This window comes from Pistacia vera, unplaced genomic scaffold, assembly GCF_008641045.1.
Source record: "Pistacia vera cultivar Batoury unplaced genomic scaffold, PisVer_v2 Contig217, whole genome shotgun sequence".
Classification (NCBI taxonomy): Eukaryota; Viridiplantae; Streptophyta; class Magnoliopsida; order Sapindales; family Anacardiaceae; genus Pistacia; species Pistacia vera.
Window position 1 is genome coordinate 1,153,427 of NW_022196021.1, and position 21,233 is coordinate 1,174,659.

General features: G+C 36.7%; 1 protein-coding gene across 1 annotated transcript; it reads left to right on the plus strand.

Moving 5' to 3' along the window:
- Positions 1-15,994: 15,994 nt before the first annotated feature.
- Positions 15,995-18,282, plus strand: LOC116130091 (pectinesterase). Its single transcript, XM_031415841.1, has 2 exons — positions 15,995-16,871; positions 17,437-18,282. Exons 1-2 carry the CDS (start codon positions 15,995-15,997, stop codon positions 18,123-18,125), a joined length of 1,566 nt encoding a protein of 521 aa, XP_031271701.1. The 3' UTR covers positions 18,126-18,282.
- Positions 18,283-21,233: the final 2,951 nt, after the last annotated feature.

A 21,233-nucleotide genomic window follows, 5' to 3' on the forward strand; every position in this document is an offset into this window, starting at 1 on the left:
AAGTGGAACCTTGAACTTCTGTATTTAATTATCGTTGGTCTTATATATATTGGATGAATCTGTTTGTTTGAATCCAGAAATATAGTCTTGCTTTGAATAGTAAATAATTAAATAGAGATTCATGATGGAAACCCTTTCATTTCTTTTAGTAATGAAGCACTTATCCAACACATTTTTTTTTTTTTTTTTGTATTTTGATTAGTGAATTTTTTTTTTAATGATTGGGAGTGTTCGGACTAGCTTACCCACACCTCAACTAATCTACCGGGACCTTGGAAGGCTAGAACTACAGTCCGATTAAAAGCTTCAGTAGCTATCTCTATTAGTAATCGAGAAAGAACTCAAATTCAGGATCTCTTGAATAATACATCAAAAAATTCTAATCAAACCCTCAATCACTCAGAATCGGTGGTTGTTTGATTGAAAATAAGTTTTTCTTGTTAAAATTAACGAGTAAAGTGACAAATTTATGGGACAACTTTGTGCTAAAATACTGTGCTCGTTGAAAGATTGATTTTACATTTAATTTATTTTATGAGAAACCATATCATCGGCATTTTAAATCAATTAGTTGTAATGATGTAACTCTTAATTAATTAGTTATGAAAAATGTCACGAAGTCTTTATCATTGTAGGGTCATTTGAACCATGCCTTCATTTAAACACCTTGCGTTACCGAAACTTTGGAGAAGCATCCGATGTCATATCAATTTGTAATTTCATTCTTAGTTCAGAAATAAATTTGCCAAAAATTAGAAGATAATACTATTTCGTAATTTTATTAAGTTAAAGCATAACCATGCATATTTCTTCCCTTATCATGAACACGAACGGCCTCTAATAATTAGAGAATTTAAATTAAAAAAAAAAAATTAAGATCCCTATTCACGATAAGGGCGAAGGTTAGGAGAAAGTAGGTTTCTCTCATTCAAACATTATCCAATTAAAATCCTTATTCAAAGCTATCCAATTAAAAATTGAGAGACAATAACACACGCTTTGGTGGGCTCAAATGGTTATTAAAAATAAGTTCAATATTATTCTATAATATCCCTAAATTCTCCTGTATTTCCATATAATAATATTTAAAATTAATTAATTAATTGATCTAATTTAGATCGCTTACTCTTGAGTCCATTTTATAATAAACTAATATTCGTTATTTATCAATATCAAAACCGTCCTCTGCCATCAATTATCATTTTCCATTGAATGATTCTAAAACAAGTAATCGTAATCCACTGAATAAAAGTTCAAATATAATTGAAACTTGAATTTAATTAATATATTGTAAGGATTATGGGTATTATTAGCTAATTAAGCATCAACTTTCAACAAATATATATTATTGTTCTTCAGAAAATAATTATACTTTTTTTAATATTATGGTTTGACTAGAGAGCAGTAGATACTATATAATAGAATCTCTATTATTTTAAGCATCATTTGAACATATTTGCAGACTAATTAATTATATATAAAAAGTACTATCTTGACTAATAAAATAAATTCACCTGATTATTTATTAATTATTATGCCTCAAAAGTCATGCTTATGTCAGCCTAATAAATGTGTTGACAAACCTATATCTCCTCAAAGATATTCACACCAACTCTATCTCATTTCAAGAAATGAATAGACGAAAATCTTCCATGTGTCAAGACAACTTGTAAAACACTCATTATATTGAGTGCAAATGTGAATAAATGGGCACTCCTCTTCCCGAAGAAGGAGGTTGGACTGAGATTTGAGCTTCATTTCATTCTCTCTCTGTAAATACTGTATTTCTTCATCTTTGTATGCCTTACGGACAAAATCATAGAAATAGTCAGAGATCAATAAAATAACAGTGGATGTAGGAGTCGCTTGTTTTAGCATCCGAACCACTATAAAAACCCCCTCTTGCCAATCTTTTATTTATTTTTCTGCAACATATATAATCTCAGCACCATATTCAAATCTCATGGATCCATTCGCGTGTGTCTCCTGAGTCAGCTCAACGTTTCCCACGTGCGAGTCGTTGGTGTCCAAAATCAAATATCAACATTAATAAATATAAAAAAAATTATCACATAAATATCACATAACAAAGAAAACCATTGTCGATTGCTTTCACAAATAATATAAAGCTCAAATTTATTTAAATATTTTATCAAACACTTGCATAACAAAATTTTTATAAATAACATACACTTATATCTCGATCATACATTACAACTTTATAGAAGAATAAATCTTTTTTAGTAAGGGTAAAAACAAAGATCACCCTTTTCTAGAATTAGAGTGTTTTGCTTTCTACTATGATATTGAAATTGGTTTACCAAGTCAACCACGAAAGAGATTTTTTTTTTTTTTTTTTTTTAATTTAGGTCTTCATTAAAATCGGTCTAACAAAGTTTTTGGGACATTGTGATTGTGTGGCTGTATTCCACCGTGTTGTGGCTCTCAAACACCCAATTCTACAAAGAAGATACTTATTGAGAGGTTGAGAAGTTGAGTTTGTGAGAGTTAGGTTTTGATAATTAGCAGTTTTGTTTAAGAATAACTTAAATCTGTCTGTCACCTCAACTTGTAATATATCAACATCCTTCTTTACTTAGCTGTATTTTGAAACCTTTTTTTGTTCCAAAATAATTTTCATACAAACACTTTTAAATATATCTTAAAACAAAGGTATTATATACATAGAGAGAGAGAGAGAGAGAGAGAGAGAGAGAGAGAGAGAGAGAGAGAATCTCTCTAGTTGGACTTTATAATTTTAAAAAAAAAAAAAAGATCAAGTCCAGTAACATCATTTAACAATTTTCATTAAAAAAAAAAAATTGCGTTGAAATATGTAAAAAATCATCTTTTAACATTTACTGGAAATGAAAGTTTCGATGTACGGTTTGAGAATTGACGTTTATATATAGGCTTTTGGTGTATTTTATTTAATAACTGGACCTACCAGTGAAAGAAGATGAAAAATCAATGTTGAGTTCGTGTAGCATCAAAGTTTGGTATTGGCAAGGCCAAAACGTGTAAAGGCTTCTAATTCTGATGATGCATGATTTTGACACTAATAACTTATACATTTAAAGTGTTAAACTGTCATTTGAAATTACACGTGAATTATTATGATCAGATACAAAGACTGAATAATAAATGAGATATATGATTTTTAAAGTGGTTCGAATGCCTAAAGTGAATCATACGTCCACTGTTTATTTTATATATGAGAAACTACAAGAGGTCGCGTATAGCGAACAACGAGTAAAGGAATAGAATATCAAGTCGGTCTCTTTCTTGTAAGTTATCTTTGCTTTGAAAATAGAGATTACAATTACATAGCGGGTTCAGTATTAGAATCCCGAAAATGAGAAGGGGAGTCATTCATTTATAGTAGAGGAATTCAAGGTAATAATCACAAATCTGGAAGTGGGTAGGTGTCATGCAAGTCCTTCCTTGCCTCCCATTTATTGATAACTTAGGAAATATCCTCAAATTACCTGGGGCTTAGACAGGTGTGCGACCCTCAATCACTTATAGACAAAACCTGAATCTTCCAAGTTGATGACAACCATATTCTTTCTGTCATGGAGCGATGTGGCAGCTCCTACACGACGCAAAGTATTCTTGAACTCTGATTGGTAATTGTTGACGTAGGCTAACGTCAGCCCTGACTTTTTAGGCATAATAGAAGCTTCCTAGTTCTTAAGGTTCAAAGATTGAATCTTAAGAACTTCATGATTATGTCGTGACTTGATTTGTCTCGAGCCACATTGTTACAAACGACATGAGGTTGATAGCTTGACTTGACCAACAAACCGAGTGTAGATCGTGACATTGGTTTTTGAGAACTACACAAGCGACGTGACGTGATTGTTTCACAAAGGTCCAGCGACCTGATTCAGATCATGATCAATGCTATGAAAATGCATTTTGCGTTCTACTCGTCATTCACAACCTGAAAACACTTAAAAAATCTTGCTGTCGAAAATTGAGAATCATTTTGCTCAGTGTTCAAATTCAACATGTGGAAAAGATGTCTTATTCGAACGACCTCCTCAGATGTTATCCGTTACGCTTGACAACTGTCTGTGTTAATAAAATAAGCTTTATCTGATAGATGTGTCTTAGCATAATAAATGTCAGCCATGAACATTAAATACAAGTCATGTTGAAACGACATTCCCTTTTGAAACATTAAATGCGGATGAGGGCGCATTTAATGTGGAGGAGATAATCATGCCGACATTTGGCGATTTCAATAAAGAGAAACGCCGATTGATCTTTGCGCAAATTAATGACATGTGGTCATAATTAATGGCTGGAAACACATTCCCGCCTAAACGTCACTTATAAAAGAAACCAAGCATCGTCTTCCACCCTATAAAACCTGAAGCCCATTCTAAGTTCTTCCACAGAACTCAAACTTTCAGAGAGAAAAACAACGTTTTTGCACTTAAGAGATTAGTTCATCCTCTTCCCAGTTGATGCGCACTCAACCCTACGATAGGACATCCGTTCTCAGTAATCAAGAGGTAAAGAAACTTCTTCTCTTTTTCTCTTTTCATTCCTGTCAAAAACTTAGTTTTTACAGTAGTGGGGGGTGTGAACGTCTTGTAGGCTTAGATGATGAACATTCTTGGTAGTGTTTGAAAAGAAACACCTTTAAAAGTCGAAACCTAGCGCATAAATCTTTAGAAAAACTTCCTTAAAAGTTTTTAGGGTTTTAGCGGCTACGGAAGGGTTATTTTACACTTTTGAGTTGTCGTATAAGGTAACTTATGCGAAATTTGAGTCACCCCTACATGTTGCCCCTTTACAAACTCTAAGAGCGATGGACGTCCCCGAGGCAAGAACAGTCGGAGAGGGAAGCTCGCAACCGCCAAGCACCTTCGCGGGTCCCAGAAAGGTGATACGATCAACAATTTCGAAGGACGAAATTCAAAGAGCAACTAACCAATACGCGATCAATGTAAACATCTTCCAACATGGGTTGCACACTGCTCAAGATCCTCCCAAGGGATTGGTCACGATCTTGAAGGCGATCTTAAATATGGAGTAAGGATACCCCTTCACCCCTACATTAGGTCGATTCTCGACCACTTCGAGATTGTGCCATTCTAGATGACGCCAAATGCATATATGATAGCAATTGCTATGTATTTCGCATTCGGCAAACACAATCTCGGCGAGCCAACATCAAGGAACTCGACTGCACCTATTACTTAAAGAGGAGTAAAGATAAATATTCGTACTACCTTTCCAAGCGATTAACGATCGAGAGAGGGATATTTGGTTACCCTAGAAATGTTAGGATTTATGAAACTAAGTATTTTTTCTTCGAGTACGTGGAGTCTGTAATTTTAAGGAGTCGGGTAGGTTTTCCTTCTAATTCCCAGATTGTTCATCTTTTAACTTTGACTCTTCCTTAATATATTAAGCTAACAAACACTTTGCTTTCTTGCAAGAAAAAAATGACCAAATTGTCAGCACTAGTCGATCGCAGCCGTATTGAAGCATTTGGTCAATTGTTCGACCAGAGTCGTGACGCAAGGCTGCTTGTAACTACTACTAACCTTCGAAAATATGAGTGTTTTGCCCCTGATACATCTTTAGAAAGTCCAGCTTGTAAGTATTTCTTACACAGAAAAACTTTAAGTCTTTATTAACAAAAGAAGACTATCTCATTCTTTTTTTTTTTTTGCTGACGCATCTTTATGCCATGCAGCAATTATGCTACCGGAGGTCGTGAAAATGATGAAGAAGCCTGGGAGATTCACATTCCCTAAGATTAATTTAACTGAAACAGCTGGAGCGACCTCCAGCGATACCCCTACAAGAGGGATATAAATTAGTGCTGAGAGGCAACAAACCATCGAGTGATGTGAAGAAGCTCCTTGGCCTATCGTTGCTCGCCCGCCAAGGAAGAAAACCATGAGTCAAAAGTCAAAGAAGAGAAATACAATACCCACTGAAGAGGAAATCGAATCTAAGTCAAAAGGTTTTGGGGTATTGCCAGATAGGCTACAACCCTGTCAACTTTTCTTTGCAAAGAAGACCTTGGGGGACGCTCTCGGGCCTTCGACTACCCCTAGGAACTCGCAAGGGAAAAAAGGAGTGACCACGGCCGCTCAAGAGGAAGCAGACGAGTAACAAGCAGGCCAACAATAGGTCAAAGGGGTTTTTTCTGCGACGAGACTTGACCCGTTGGTGTTGGATCTTTTAGGGCAATTACCAAACCATTTACGGTCGATAGTTTACACCTTTTTAGAATGCCAACTTGCCACAACCTTTGACAGGTTTGTGGCTTCTCGACCTACTAACTTGGTTACCACTACACTTCAAATATAAAGTCAGGTAAAATGATTTGCTCTCTTCGATAATTCTTTCACACAAGTCGATCTTTTAGCTTTTGAAGAAAAAAAAACTAACTCTTTATTCATTTCCATGCAATCTTTGCTTGCCCTAAATGTGGCCCACAATAAGATGAAAATCAACTATGATGGCTAACTCCACGACATAAAAGAGGAAATTGCCAAACTTAAGCAAGATTTTGCCGCTTCAGATGAAGAAGCAAAGGCTGCTCACATTTAGGTGAACATTTATCTGACTGAAAGGAATTCTGCTATGCGAACAACAGACTTCCAAAAGATCGAGCTCAAGAAGAAAGATAACGATAATAAAGAACTCTAACAAACAATAGCGAGGCTCACTAAAGAGTTGGGCAAAAAAGAAAAAGAGCTACAAGTGAATTCAAAGTACGAAAAAACAGCAGAAAAGACTCTAGCTTAGTTATGGGAAAACTCAGAGAAAGAGAAAAGGGCACTGCAGACAGACCTTGAGCTGGCTCATGGGCGAATCACTTCACTGATCGAGCAAATGAAGCAACAGAACCTTAAGTTAGAGAGGAAGGTTGCTCAATGGGCGTTGCAAGCTATTTATAGCTTGCGGCCGAACAATCCTAACATAGATATCTCTTACCTCCCTGAGGAATACCAAGTTGCTCTTGCTTCTATGGTCAAGGCCAATGAGCAAGAAGAACAAGAGCTTGCCCCAGAGGACGATCAACAGGAAGCAAAAGTCCTTGAAGATCAAGCAGACGACCCAGAGGTTGGCGATTAGCTGGATGACCTAGAGGTCAAAGAGGCTGGAGCCAAGGATCCTGGTGATCGAGACCACTGATCGTCCTCTCTTCTACTTAGAATATAGTCTTTTGTGCTTATTCTTTTTTCTGATGTAGCTCCTAGTCGTCCTTTGTACACATTTTGAAATATATAAAAGGGAATTTTTGACCAATTGTGATAACACTTTTATAACATAAGTACTTCACAACACCAAATATAGCATATTGGATCATAAAACTTGTAAAATGTTATAAATAATAAGATTATTAAAAACTTGAGATTACAACACAAGTAATTCTTTGAGAAGAATTGGAATAATCTTATTCATAGTATTTACAACAATGAAAACTTTACAAGTAAAAAATGATCAAACTGTAAGCGAGTTCAGAATTACTAATAATAAAGGCAAAAATGCTCAACATTCCAAGCTCGCGGTACTTCAGAATCATTAAGCTTTTTGAGGTGATACATTCCAGGTTGTATCACCTTAGTGACATGATATGAGCCTTCCCAGTTATGTCCTAATACCCCCGCGCTTAGTTCTCTTATATCGAGAAGGATTTTTTTTTAGCATTAGGTCGCCAACTTGGAAGCCTCTTCTTCTGACTTTACAGCCGAAGAATCTTTTTGCCCGCTGTTGGTAGGAAGCCATCCTTAACCGAGCATTGCCATGGTGTTTTTCAACTAAGTCTAGATTTGCATGTAAAAGTGCTTCATTGTCTATTTGATTGTAAAATTCTCTCCAAAGTGAACCAGATCCCATTTCCACTAGAACTATTGCTTCGCAACCATATGCCAGTAAGAAAGGTGTTTCTGAAGTAGAGGTTCTTGGAGTCATTCTATATACCTATAGAACTTCTGGGAGATCATTGGCCCAATTGCCCTTGGTTGCACCAAGTTTAGCCTTCAATGTGTGCTGAATGATCTCGTTGACAACTTCAACTTAACTATTAGCCTACAGTCTTGTCACTGAGGCGAATTTCTTATGAATCTCCAACTCTTCGTAAAACTGCTTGAATTCCTCATTATCGAATTGTTTTCCATTATCAAAAATGAGTGTATAAGGAATCCTATAGCGGCATACTATATTCTTGAAGACGAAATCTTTGAGCTTCTTGGTAGTAATCGCTGCCAAAGGCTCTGTTTCAACTCACTTAGTGAAATAATCTATTACGATCACTGCATATTTGACACCACCTTTATCGGTTGGCATGGGTCCGATAAGGTCAATTCCCCACATAGAGAATGACCAAGGACTGGTCATCATCGTTAACTAATGGGAAAGAGCTTGCGGGACGTTCACAAATCTTTGGCACTTATCACACTTCTTCACAAAGTTGAAGGCATCTTCATGAAGTAGAGGCCAATAATATCATTAGCGGATAATTTTATTGGCAAGAGATCATGCAGTGGTGTGATTACCATAGATCCCTTCATGTATCTCTCTTATGTTATAGTCTGCTTCATCATCCGTTACACATCGAAGGAAAGGAGTGCTAAACCCTCGCTTATATAATTGATCTCCAATGAAAGTGTAATGAGTAGCTCTAGTTCGAAAGATTCTTGCCTCAGTCTTGCTATTAGGAAGAATCACATCTCGGAGATACTAAATAATCAGAGTCATCCAGGAAACGAACTCAGTTGCGACTATGACTTGATCAGGTGAGTTGATGTTGGAAGCTTCGATGTACTTGATTGGAATACTATCTGGAGCATCAGAGTCTAGTGATAAGGCTATGTTTGCCAAAACATTTGCGATAGAATTACTATTTCTCGAGATTTGCCTTATTGTATAGTACTTGAAGGGCTCGAGTACGGCCTTAGTTTTCTTAAAGTAACTAATCATATTTTCTTATTTGGCTTGATATTTCCCCAGAATCTGATTAACAACCAGCTGCGAGTCGCTATTAATATCGATCATCTCTGATCCCATTTCTCTTGTTAGTCGCAGACCAACAAATAATGCTTCATATTCGACCTCATTATTCGTAGCTTTGAATCCAAACCTAAAGGTTCCATAAATGCAAGTTCCCTTAGGGCTAATGAGTAGAAAACCAACTCTGGCTCTTCTCCTGTTCGAAGACCCATCAACATAAAGACTCTAGATTAACAAGTTCAGAGCAATTTTCTAGACAACTTCACTGGCTAGCTGCTCGGATTCCTGATCTGACTGATGAGAGAATTATGAAATAAAGTTAGCAACAACCTGTTCCTTAATTGTTGTCTTCAGTCTGTAATGTAGATCAAATTGACTTAGTTCCATAGCCCATTTAAGCAACTTTCTCGAAGCCTTTGGCTTCTGAAGGACTTGTCTGAGAGGGTAGTTAGTTAATACATGAATGGTATAGGCATGGCAATAAGGTCGTAGCTTCCTAGAAGCGATCAGCAGGGCATACGCTAATCGTTTCATCTATGGATACCGAGTATCGGCGTCCAGTAGTCATTTGCTCAAGTAATACACTGGCCACTGAATTCTGCCCTCTTCTCAAATGAGAGTTGTACTGACCTCATATTGAGAGACGGATAGGTAAAGGAATAAAATTTCCTTGGGAAGAGGTTTGGACAGGAGAGGTGGCTTTCCAAAATGCTCTTTTATGCTCTGAAAGGCTTGCTCACACTCTAGAGTCCGTTCAAATATCTTGTTGGCCCTGAGTACATTGAAGAACGACAAACAACGATCTGTTGCCCTCGATATGAAGCGATTGACAGCCACTATTCTCATATTCAAGCTTTGAACTTGCTTTCAATTGGCAAGACTTATCATATCTAGGAGAGCTTGGATCTTCTTGGGGTTGACTTCAATTCCCCGATGGTTAACCATATACCCCAGAAATTTCCCTGAGGATACTTCGAATGAACACTTAAAAGGATTAAGTTTCATTCTGTACCCTCGGAGTATATCAAACATTTTCGCGAGGTTAGCTATGTGATTCGAAACAACATGCGACTTGACCAGCATGTCATCGACATAGATCTCTATTGATTTCCTGATTTGCTTAGAAAACATTCAGTTAACCAAACGCTAGTAGGTTGTCCCAACGTTTTTCAGACTGAAGGGCATGAATTTATAGCAGTATAGTCGATCTGTGATAAATGAGGCATGCTCCTCATTGGATGTGTACATCCAGCTTTGATTATACCCTGAATACATATCCATGAAGCTCAATAGCTTGTACCCGGAGGTGGCATCAACGAGCTAATTAATTTTGGACAAGCTTTGTTAAGATCCGTGAAATGAGCACAAGTTTGCCACTTGCTATTGGGTTTCTTTACTAAAACAGGATTGACGACCCAACTCGGGTAATAAGCCTCCCAAATGAACCTGATTGAGAGGAGCTTATCCACCTCAACCTTAAGAGCATTATAGCACTCTAGGTCCATGGCTATTCTCTTCTAGCGAACTGGCTTGACCTCACAATCGATGTTAAGTGCATGACATATTACATTTGGGCTTACCTCGACCATGTCAGCATGAATCCATGCAAAAATATCAATATTCTACCTCAGGAAGCTCATTAGATCAGTAGTGAGCTGAGGGCTGAGATTGCTTCTGATTCTTAACCGGCTCATTCTAGTCGACTGATACCTCAGATAGAATCTCAACAAGACCACTATGGGAATACTCCTCTTGAACACGATGATCTATATTATCTTCCACTAAACTTAGTTGTGGTTCAATCCTGCTAATCGCCATAGCTTGCTCAGGAATGCCCACTGACTTCTCTTTTCCTTTGCATGCCATCTGCACTGCTCTTCCATAGCAGTTGCGAGATTCACGTTGAGACCCTTTGACCTCCCTACACCCCGTCAGAGAGGAAAATTTTATCTTCAAATGATATATGGAGGTGACAGCTTTGAAGTTCTGAAGTAGAGGTCGTCCCAATATGCCATTGAAAGCAGATGGACAGTCCACCACTAGATATTCTGTCATCTTGGTCACTTCGTAGGTCTCACCCAAAGTGACAGAAAATGCAATCGTTCCCATGGGAATCAGATGATCCCTTGTAAAGCCATAAAGGGGAATAGAGGCGGGCTTCAGATTTGTCTCTTTCAATTGCATTTCCTCGAATGCTCGCTGAAATAGGATGTTCACGGTGCTCCCATTATCCACCAACATTCTGTAGACTTCATACTGACCTATTTCAGTTGTGGCAACGAGCGCATCCTTATGAGCATGATGCAATTGTACCGCGTCTTTCTCTGATAAGGTAATCTCCTCCTCTTTAAGCACCTTCGTAGGTCACTGCGCCGTGTTTAACACACTCACAGAGTCATGGCGAGCTTCTCGAGCATACGTCTCCTAAGCACCTCGAGAATTCCCCCCGAGGTGTGACCCTCCAAATATAATTTCATGGGCTTTGGATCTCCAAGTATAATTTCATCTCTGGATATCGATTTAGCCTACTTAAGAGCTCAACATTCATCGGTATGGTGCCCATTATCTCTATGGTAACGTCAATACTTTTTGCTGTTTTTTATTAAAGAGGGATTTTTCATGGGCTTTTGATCTCCAAGTAGATTAGCTTCTTCTAATTTATCTAGAATAACTGATACCGATGCATTCAATGGAGTGTACTGATTCTTATCGCGATCGCGACGAGGAACTTGGGTCTAAGATTTTTGGGCTCAAACCGCTATTTCTTTCCCTTTCTCTGATTGTCATTAGCCCATTTGCGATCAGGCCTTCTACTATTCTCTCCCTAATTTTCCTTCCTCCAATTGGGAGCACTGGTTGAAGGATCGGGGTCGTGGCGATTCAAGGTAGCCACTAAATTTTCAATTCTGAGATATTTCTCAGTGAGGTTGTATAAGCGGGTGAGGGAAATATCATCCTCAGATTGTAGTTTCTTCCACGAGTTGGTTTACATGCAGACTTCTGTAATAATAAGATTTCTAACCGAATCTTCGGGTGTATTAGCCACCTTATGAAGCTCCTTGTGGAACCTGTCGATAAAAGACTAGAGGGACTCATTCCTCTCCTACCGTATGTTGCTTAGATAGCTCAATGGCATTAAGAACTTCCTATTAGCCTGGAAGTACCTCAAAAATAACGAACTCATCTACTGTCGTGAGTTGATAAATCCTAGCAGAAGCGATCTAAATCAGCGCTTAGCTTGGGCAGTCAGAGTCACTGCTAAGTAGCAACATTTTGCCAAGTTGGAAACTTGGTGTAGCTCAATGAGGTCATTAAACTCATAGAGATGATCATGCGGATCATAATTCCCATCGAATGCTCGCATGTCGGACATTCTAAATCTTGACGAGAGAGGAGCGATCAAGATTGCTAGAGAAAAGGGAGACGCCTCAACGGCCTGCCCTCGCTCAATCTAATGAGCTCTAAGCTGAGCCATAGTTCACTATAACTCCTCAATTTGAGGAAGCAGAGCCACTTGAGGATCGCTTTCCACAATGTGGGTTCTCTCCCCACGATTGCGATTGAGAAAAGACCGCAGATCGAACTCTTCCTCGCCTCGGCTGGAGCCTCTGACATATCTTGACGCATGCTAGCTAGAGCCATGTGAAGGCACTGAGTGGCTGGGGCAGTTATCCTGACCTTCGCGGTGGTCAGAACCGACCCATGTCTGGTGGGTATTTCCCTCGCAGTAATGGTCGGAACCATCATTCCAGCGATAATGGGAATCTCCATGCCGCACACTCTTATGGGGGTGCCCATGCAATGTGGCATGAGACGGCTCATGATGTGACATATCGCCAAGTCGCAAAAATATAGGTATTCTACCTGTTTTACGATTGGTATTCATTGGCCCTTTGCCTTTGGCCATCGACAGCCACTTGCTTTCCCATATTTTTTACACGCTGTAGTGCGTATGGTATGAGCTTTCGCCTGTTTTCACGCGTTTAGCGTGACTTACAGGCGTTTTTGGAGGTGGTACTGCCTTATCAAAGTAAGGCGGCACGAACTGATCTAACCGATTTAGCCTTGGGCTAATGATTTGGAGAGTATTATTGAACCTGTCCAGGTAACTTATCACAATTGGATCGAGCTGAGAGGTTGAGGGAATGTCCACCACAATACCTTGGGGAGTTTGAGGTATTTCAAAGGAAGTAATATCTTGTACCCGAGGGATTTCCTCGTTGTTGGTGCTAGTTTGCTTGGTTTCAAGATCACGAGCCATTTGTTCACAAGTAGAATTGATTGATCAAAGGTTATGAATGAACAGCGAATATGAAATCATCCCTCCTTCTAGCGCCAAATTGTTGTTGCATGATTTTGATACTAACGACTTACATGTGCAAAATGCTAAGCTATCCTTAGAAATTACACATAAATGATTATGATCAGATACAAAGACTGAATAATAAATGAGATATATGGTTTTTAAAGTGATTCGGATGCCTAAAGTGAATCTTACATCCACTGTTTCTTTTATATATGAGAGATTACAAGAGATCGCGTATAGCGAACAGCGAGCAAAGATACAACAACTGAGTATTCAGAGAGAATATCAAGTCGATCTCTTTCTCATATGTTATCTTTGCTTTGAAAATAAAGATTACAATTAGATAGTAGGTTCAGTATCAGAATCCCAAAAATGAGAGGGGAAGTCCTCTATTTATAGTAGAGGAATTCAAGGTAATAATCACCAATCTGGGCCTCACATTGACTAATAACTTAGGAAATATCCTCAAATTACCTGAGGATTAGATAGGTGTGCGACCCTCAATCACTCATAGATAAAACCTGAATCTGCCAAGTTAATGACAGCCATATTCTTTCTATCATGCAGTGACGTGGAAGCTCCTAGGCGGCGCAAAACATTCCTAAATTCTGATTGGTACTCGCTGACATAGGCTAACATTAGCTCTGATTTTTTAGGTATAACAAATTCCAAGCCCTAACCCTAGTTTGCATGTTCACATTCATGAAAAACGAAAGGGAGAGTTCAAAATAAAGCTTGCCCGAATTAGAATATCTCAATCTCAATAAAAAAATATTATAGGCAACAGCTAAAGAGGAAGAAAAAAAATTAAAAAAGAAAACAATCACGAGTAATCAAATTGAAAGAGAACTTTTAGGTAATGATGATTTTGATATGAAAAAATCAATTTACGAATTGGGAGCATTAGGCGATGAGATGGCCAGACACTTGTTGGTAATTTGTTGAAACAAATAAAAGATTAATTTAGAAAAATAAATAATTAATTAATAATAAGAAGTGAAGTGATCCCCGTAAAGCCATGCGGCATCACAAGAGTTTGTATAACGACTTGCCAACAACTTCATTTAGATCAGTTCACTGTTGATGATGATCACCAATCTGATATTATTATCGGTAAATTTCATTATTTAGTCAAAAGGCTGGAGCTTCACGAGCCATTTCGTGTGTTTTTGGGAACTGAGTTCGATTGAGAAAGTTCCATTTAATGCACAAGACATATTGCTACCTTGTTATGGGGATATTGGAAGATTAATTAATTTGGTATTAAGAAATTATTTATGGGAAAGTAAAGAAACCCACAAAACCTTAATTAGAATTTTAATTTCTGAAGTATATATATATATATATGTATATATTTATATCTTCTATTTTATTTCCCGAGTAAAGGACTTTTTCCCACCCAAGGTTTGACTTATACATTTTCCACCCAAAAAGTTTTAAAATACTACTTTCTCACCCAAAGTTAATACTCCGCTTGATTCCAGTAACGAATATTCAATCGGTCACTATCATTTGATCCACCGGCCTCCATTCTACAAAAACTCTCTTACACTAGCTTTCAATAACTCGTCGAACGTTGGCTCAGAAAGTGAAATGTATTTTGGGTATTAACAGAATATAACTTTTGGGCGGAAAAATGGTATTTTGAAACTTTTTGGGTGGAAAAGTGTCATTAAAGCAAACCTTAGGTGGGAAAAAGTGATTTACTCTTTATTTCCCAATTGCGGTTTCGAAAGACAAATTAAGAACGTTTCTACCAATAATACTGTAAAGATTATTAAATTGTGTTCTTCTAAATAAAAAATTTCAAGGTCCCTTAATTTGAATGTAAAGGTTATAGATTCGGAAGAGTTAACACACTTAATTAAAATATATAAATAAAAAGAAAAAGGAAAAAAAGAAAGATCTTTCCACCAAAACAAGAAGTCAATAACTTTAGATTTTGACAGTAGTTTTAGATTAAAAAAAGTTACAAAAAAATCCAATGAACTTACTCTAACCCAAGTACGAATTAATGCGAACCACTCAAGAAATGTAAGAAACAAGATGTTTTGTTGTTTATAGCTGACCAATATTAAGTCATTGGTTAATCTTCGTCTTCCATTTACGTTATTTTCACCTCTTTTATTTTTTCAGGAATACTTAACAAATTTTATAATTGACTGTTGACAATGCCCACAAATCCAATGGCGTTTGGCGTGTCATTGCCGCTTCAATCAAAACCTCCAGTGGCTTTCAAAATCCCACGGCTATCTATAATCAAAGCCGTCAGTGGCATTCAAAATTAACGTACCATATATATATATATATATATATATAATCAATCCTCTTATTTTGTGTACGTCTATAATTTTTATAAATAATTTATCATTGTTATATAATAATAAAAGATTAAACCCTATAGCATGTCCAAAAATTTTATAAGATTAACTCTATTGACTAAATGTAAAATTATTTAAAGGATGGAGAAGATTCTTTTTTCACGTGAGCATCATGCAGGCCGCCAAGGTCACGTTGGAAAAAACCCTAGCATTTCCAAAATATATTGAAAACACCATCCACCATTATAAAATAAATACTACCAATTTGTGGCCTATATAAACACCCCTTGCCCACCTTTTCATCTTCATAACAACATTTAATTCAAAGCTATTACTAAACTTTATAGCAATTCAATTATATCGATCGAGTTCTGTCTCAATGGATAAACTTTTCCTCTCATTTTTCACTTCTTTTTTTCTAATTTCTTCTCTGAATGTTGTGCATGCCGCAACACCAATAACTTCTTGCACCCAAACACCATATCCCGAAACATGCGTCCATTACATGGAAAATAATTTCTTAGCCACCCTTAAGCTCGACCGAACCCAATTCTCCTTTCACGACTTGACCCTCAAGGTCGCCTCGGACCAAGCCGTTCAAGCTCACCAGCTCATTTCAACTATGGACTTGAGCTCCTTCAACGAGCACGCCAAATTGGCTTGGACTGATTGTTTGGAGCTCTATGAAGATACAGCCAACCAGCTAAACCGTTCAATGAGCTCTTCAAATCCTGTTGATTCCGTAACGTGGCTCAGTGCTGCGATTGCGAACCAACAAACGTGTGAAAACGGGTTCACTGATTTTAACTTGCGGTCTCATCTTGAATCTCTGCCATTGATGTTGACTAACTTCTCGCAGTTGCTTAGCAATTCCTTGGCAGTAACTCAGTCCACTGTCCAACCGTACGCCGCCACGAAAGTTGGCGGTCGACGCTTGCTTGCGGATGAATTTCCGTCGTGGATTTCGGCGGCTGATCGGCGTCTGCTACAAGCGGCACCGAAAGGCGACATTGTGGTGGCCCAAGATGGATCTGGAAATTACAGGACCATTTCTGAAGGTGTGGCTGCTGCAGCTAAGAGAAGTGGCGGGAAACGAGTGGTGATTTATGTTAAAAAAGGAGTTTATAAAGAGAACGTCGAGATTAAAAAAACAGTGAAGAATATAATGTTAATGGGAGATGGAATTGATGCTACCATTGTTACTGGTAACAAGAATGCTAAAGATGGTTCAACAACTTTTCGCTCTGCAACTTTTGGTAAGCTTGCTCCTTATAGTTATAATTAATCTCAAACTTTAAACTTTCATGCATGTTAATTAATCAAACAAAAACATATCAATTTTTTTTTATTTTTTTCACGTGCAAGTTACTTTACGACAATAAAGAAATACATATATATACTCGGCGAAACGAGTAAAATTTATTGATGGGAAAAAAAATAAATGAGATGATATATGATTAAAAGACATAACTGAAACTTTTTTGTATTTAATTATATATTATTACGTATATATTTCGATCACTACATAATTATTTAAATACTCTAATATAAGTATATTTGATTTTATGTTGTTTTTATAATTATTATTATGGTAAGCATGTCTTATTCAAATAAAAAGATAAAAGAAAAAAAAAATACAACAATAAAATTGAGATAAACCTATTTTATAATTAAACTTGCACCCTTTCTTCACATCATTCTGTCAATATTTTGGTAACATTAAAACATACACTATTTTCAAATTAATCTTTAAACAATAAAAAAAAAAAAAAAAAAACAATTATCTGATAATTAACTCACTGGGTTTCAAAATTCTTCCAGCTGTTTCCGGGGCAGGCTTCATAGCTCGAGGCATGACGTTCGAGAACACGGCGGGACCCCAGAAACATCAGGCCGTGGCTCTCCGGTCAGGCTCCGACTTCTCCGTCTTCTACGGCTGCAGCTTCAAGGGCTACCAGGACACCTTATACGTCTACTCTCAACGCCAATTCTACAAGAACTGCGACATCTACGGAACTCAAGACTTCATTTTCGGGGACGCCGTGGCGGTGCTTCAGAGCTGCAACATCTACCTTCGGAAACCGCTGAGTAACCAGAAGAATACCGTCACGGCGCAGGGAAGAAAAGACCCGAACGAAAACACGGGCATAATTATTCACAACTCTCGCGTTACAGCGGCTTCTGATATGAGAGGCGTGGGCTCCACTCAAAACTACTTGGGCCGGCCGTGGCAGAAGTATTCAAGAACTGTGTTCATGAAATGTACGATCGACGGACTGATTAATCCCGCTGGCTGGTTGCCGTGGAGTGGGAATTTCGCTTTGAGCACTCTTTATTATGGAGAGTATATGAACACTGGAAGTGGGGCAAGTACTAGTGGGAGGGTGAAGTGGCCGGGGTATCATGTGATAAAAAGCCCAACGGAGGCCGGGAAGTTCACCGTGGGGAACTTTTTGGCCGGGAATTCGTGGATTCCGGCTACCGGAGTGCCGTTTGATGCTGGTTTGTGAAGTAAGAGACTTGTAAAAGTAGGAAAGATGAAGAATGCATTAATAGAAAAATAAGTCAAATTTGTGTAATTGTTTAATAGCAAAATGACGTCAACTTGTACGTAACCTTGTAATAACATAATAATATTAATAATAAAAGTCGTGGTACGTTGTTTAATTCTAATGTTAAATTGACCGTAGATTTAGAAAATGTTGCTGGATAAACGATGCCGTTTTCCATATGTTTATTATTGAAATATGCCGTTTTACTACTTTTCACCTGATGACTGATAACATCATTATCCTTAGGGATGCGTTTGATTTAGGGAATATTGGATCACTGGGAATGTTAAATTATTAAAATCTTATATTATCTTGAAGATTATTATAAATCTTTAGAAAAATATGTTTGATTAATTAGTGGGTATGTTATAATAATATATTTGGTTAGGGGGAATAAATTAATGGGCATGTTATTTAAATTACTAAACTATCAACTTTTTAAATATTAATACAATATTATTTTTATTATTAATTTTTTAACCCCCAATATTTCAGATTTAGCTAAAACACTCCCGCTTATATAAAACTTTAATTTATGACAAAATCACCCCCACCCATGCTGCCGCCACCGCAAACCACTGTCGAAAGTCACTATGAGTAGCTCACCGTGACGATGAGGCTCCGATATGGCCATTTCCAGCCAAATCTGGCCTGATATGGCCGTTTTCAGCCATCAATATGGTCGAAAACGGCCATATCAAAGGCTCTCGAGCCTCCCAATGAATCTCGATTATTTTTAGGGACTCTGACAACTTTCTGGCTGTGGTTTGTGGTGGTTGGCCTGCTGTCGACGGTGGTGGCTGGGTGGCGGTGATGGTCTGTAATTTGTTTTAAATATAAAGGCATTATTGTCCAAAATCTTAATTAAACAAGGGTAAAATTGAAATGGTATATTAATGTAAATTTATTTTAAAATAGGGGCATTATTGTCCAAAATTATTAATAAGGGATAGAATTGTAACAAAAATAAGATTATCAAAGTAATCTTACAATACCTAAGAAAATAGAAGTAATCAGATTACCTCCCATATTGTCAACAGTAACAACTATTGGTAAATGGTAATGCAAGATTACTAAAATCTTATATTACTTGACAACCAAACATGATAATTAAGTAATATAAGATAACATAACCCTAATAACATTCAATTACCTCCAACCAAACGCCCCTATATATTAGTTACAATTACATCCTTACCCATTTCCGTAACCTTTTTTTGAATTATCTAAATATATTCCAACATTTTTTTACATCAAAGTTTCTATATATTTTTCACATCTTCAAAGTATATATTTTATTTCTTGCATTATCTAAACTAATAAAACTTAAAACGTTATTTTAGTAATGTATTATTTAATATCAAAGAACCATATATGTCAAAATGGTAATTTTAAAATATTTTTATTTGAAAAAAAAAAACAATTTAATACTTGTAATCCGACTATAAAAAAGTAAAAGAAGAAAAACAAACATGTCATTTAGATTTAACTATTCAAGTCTATTTAGTTTTTAAATCAATTTGATTCTATTGAGTTTTCTAATAAGAAAAACAAACACCACATAGAATCTCAAGAGCCATGACTACAAATTAGAACTATTAATAAAAGAAAATTTAATTCGTGAAAAGTATTAGAGATTTGGACACTCCAAGTTGCTAAACACACTAAAACTAAATCCGACCGTTCGAGGAAATTTTTTTGTTTGGAAATAAAATTTCTAAAAATAAAAATAATTCGAACTAAGACGTTATTTATAGTAAGATTTAGTTGAAAACAATCGTACGAACACTTTTTTTTTTTAATAATTGGGGAGTGTTCGGATCAGCTTATGTGTACCTCAACTAATCTCTTGGGACCCTGAAACTATTAGTCAAGTAATAATTTTAGTGACTATCCTTATTAACAACCGATGAGGGATTCAAACTCAGAATTTCTTGAGTAATACATCCAAGAGTCTCTATCGTACGAACACTTGAAACCAGGGGCGGACCCAGGCCCCTTGAGGGTAGGCCCAAGCCTGCCCTCAACTTTAAAAAAAAAAATTGAATAGTTTTTTTAAAAGGTCAAAAAAAAAGTAAAAAGTTAGGTTTTGTCTTTTTTATATTGAAGTTTTTCTTCCCCAATTCCCAACTTCCTTTTTACAGGCGGCTCTGGAGTGATGGTAATCCATCTCTTTATAAACCTTTGTATATTTTATTTTTGTTTGAGTTCTGATTAAGCTCTAAATTTGTGTAGAATATTTTTAGTGGATTTGTTGTTGTTGTAAATGATAATTCTATTTTTCCCTATGATTTTGTATTGAATTTCGATAGGATTTAGGATACTTCTCATACAATTTGGGTCATAATTGCTACCTAAGTCTATTAATTTGTCTTTGCAGGCCTAAACGATGATTTTGAGTATAAATAACAGTTTTGAGTGCAAATTGCGTAACTTGAGCTTGAAAACTCAGAATGGCCTGATTTTAGAAGCTTTGGAAAGCTAAGAAGCAGAGCTACAACTTTAATGTTTTGGGTTTTTCCTAATTCTGACTGGACAAGGATGAAAACTTGGTTTAAAGTCGTGAACAGTATGTTAGAGACGGAAGAAAAACGTATTTGAACGTGCTTCAGTATTTCTGCCATAACTTGATCTATAGACCTTGGATTGTGCTGATTCTTGAACGAGTAGAAATATAATTTAAAGGGCTACAATTTATATGTTTAACACTTTTCCATATTCAGAATATTTCATGCTCAAATTTTGCCTGAAAGATTCTCACTGTGACGAAATTGCGTCAGATATGAAAAATAAAACGATGCGTTTTTGCTTGCTATGGCTTGGTCTTTAAGTGAAAGAAGTATAAATTAGCACAAAAATGAAAGAAAAAAGGTTTTGGTTCGTCATTTGGAAGGCAACTATTGGGAGGAGAAGATTATTGAAGATTTTGGCTTCAAATTAAAGAAGATTTCTCCATCTTTTGCTTATTTTTCATTGATAAATCTTGATTCAGTTTGTTTTTGTTATTTTGTTTTGTTTTTGAGTATGAACTGAGTTATTTAGCTAGGGTTTGATGTAACCTTGATA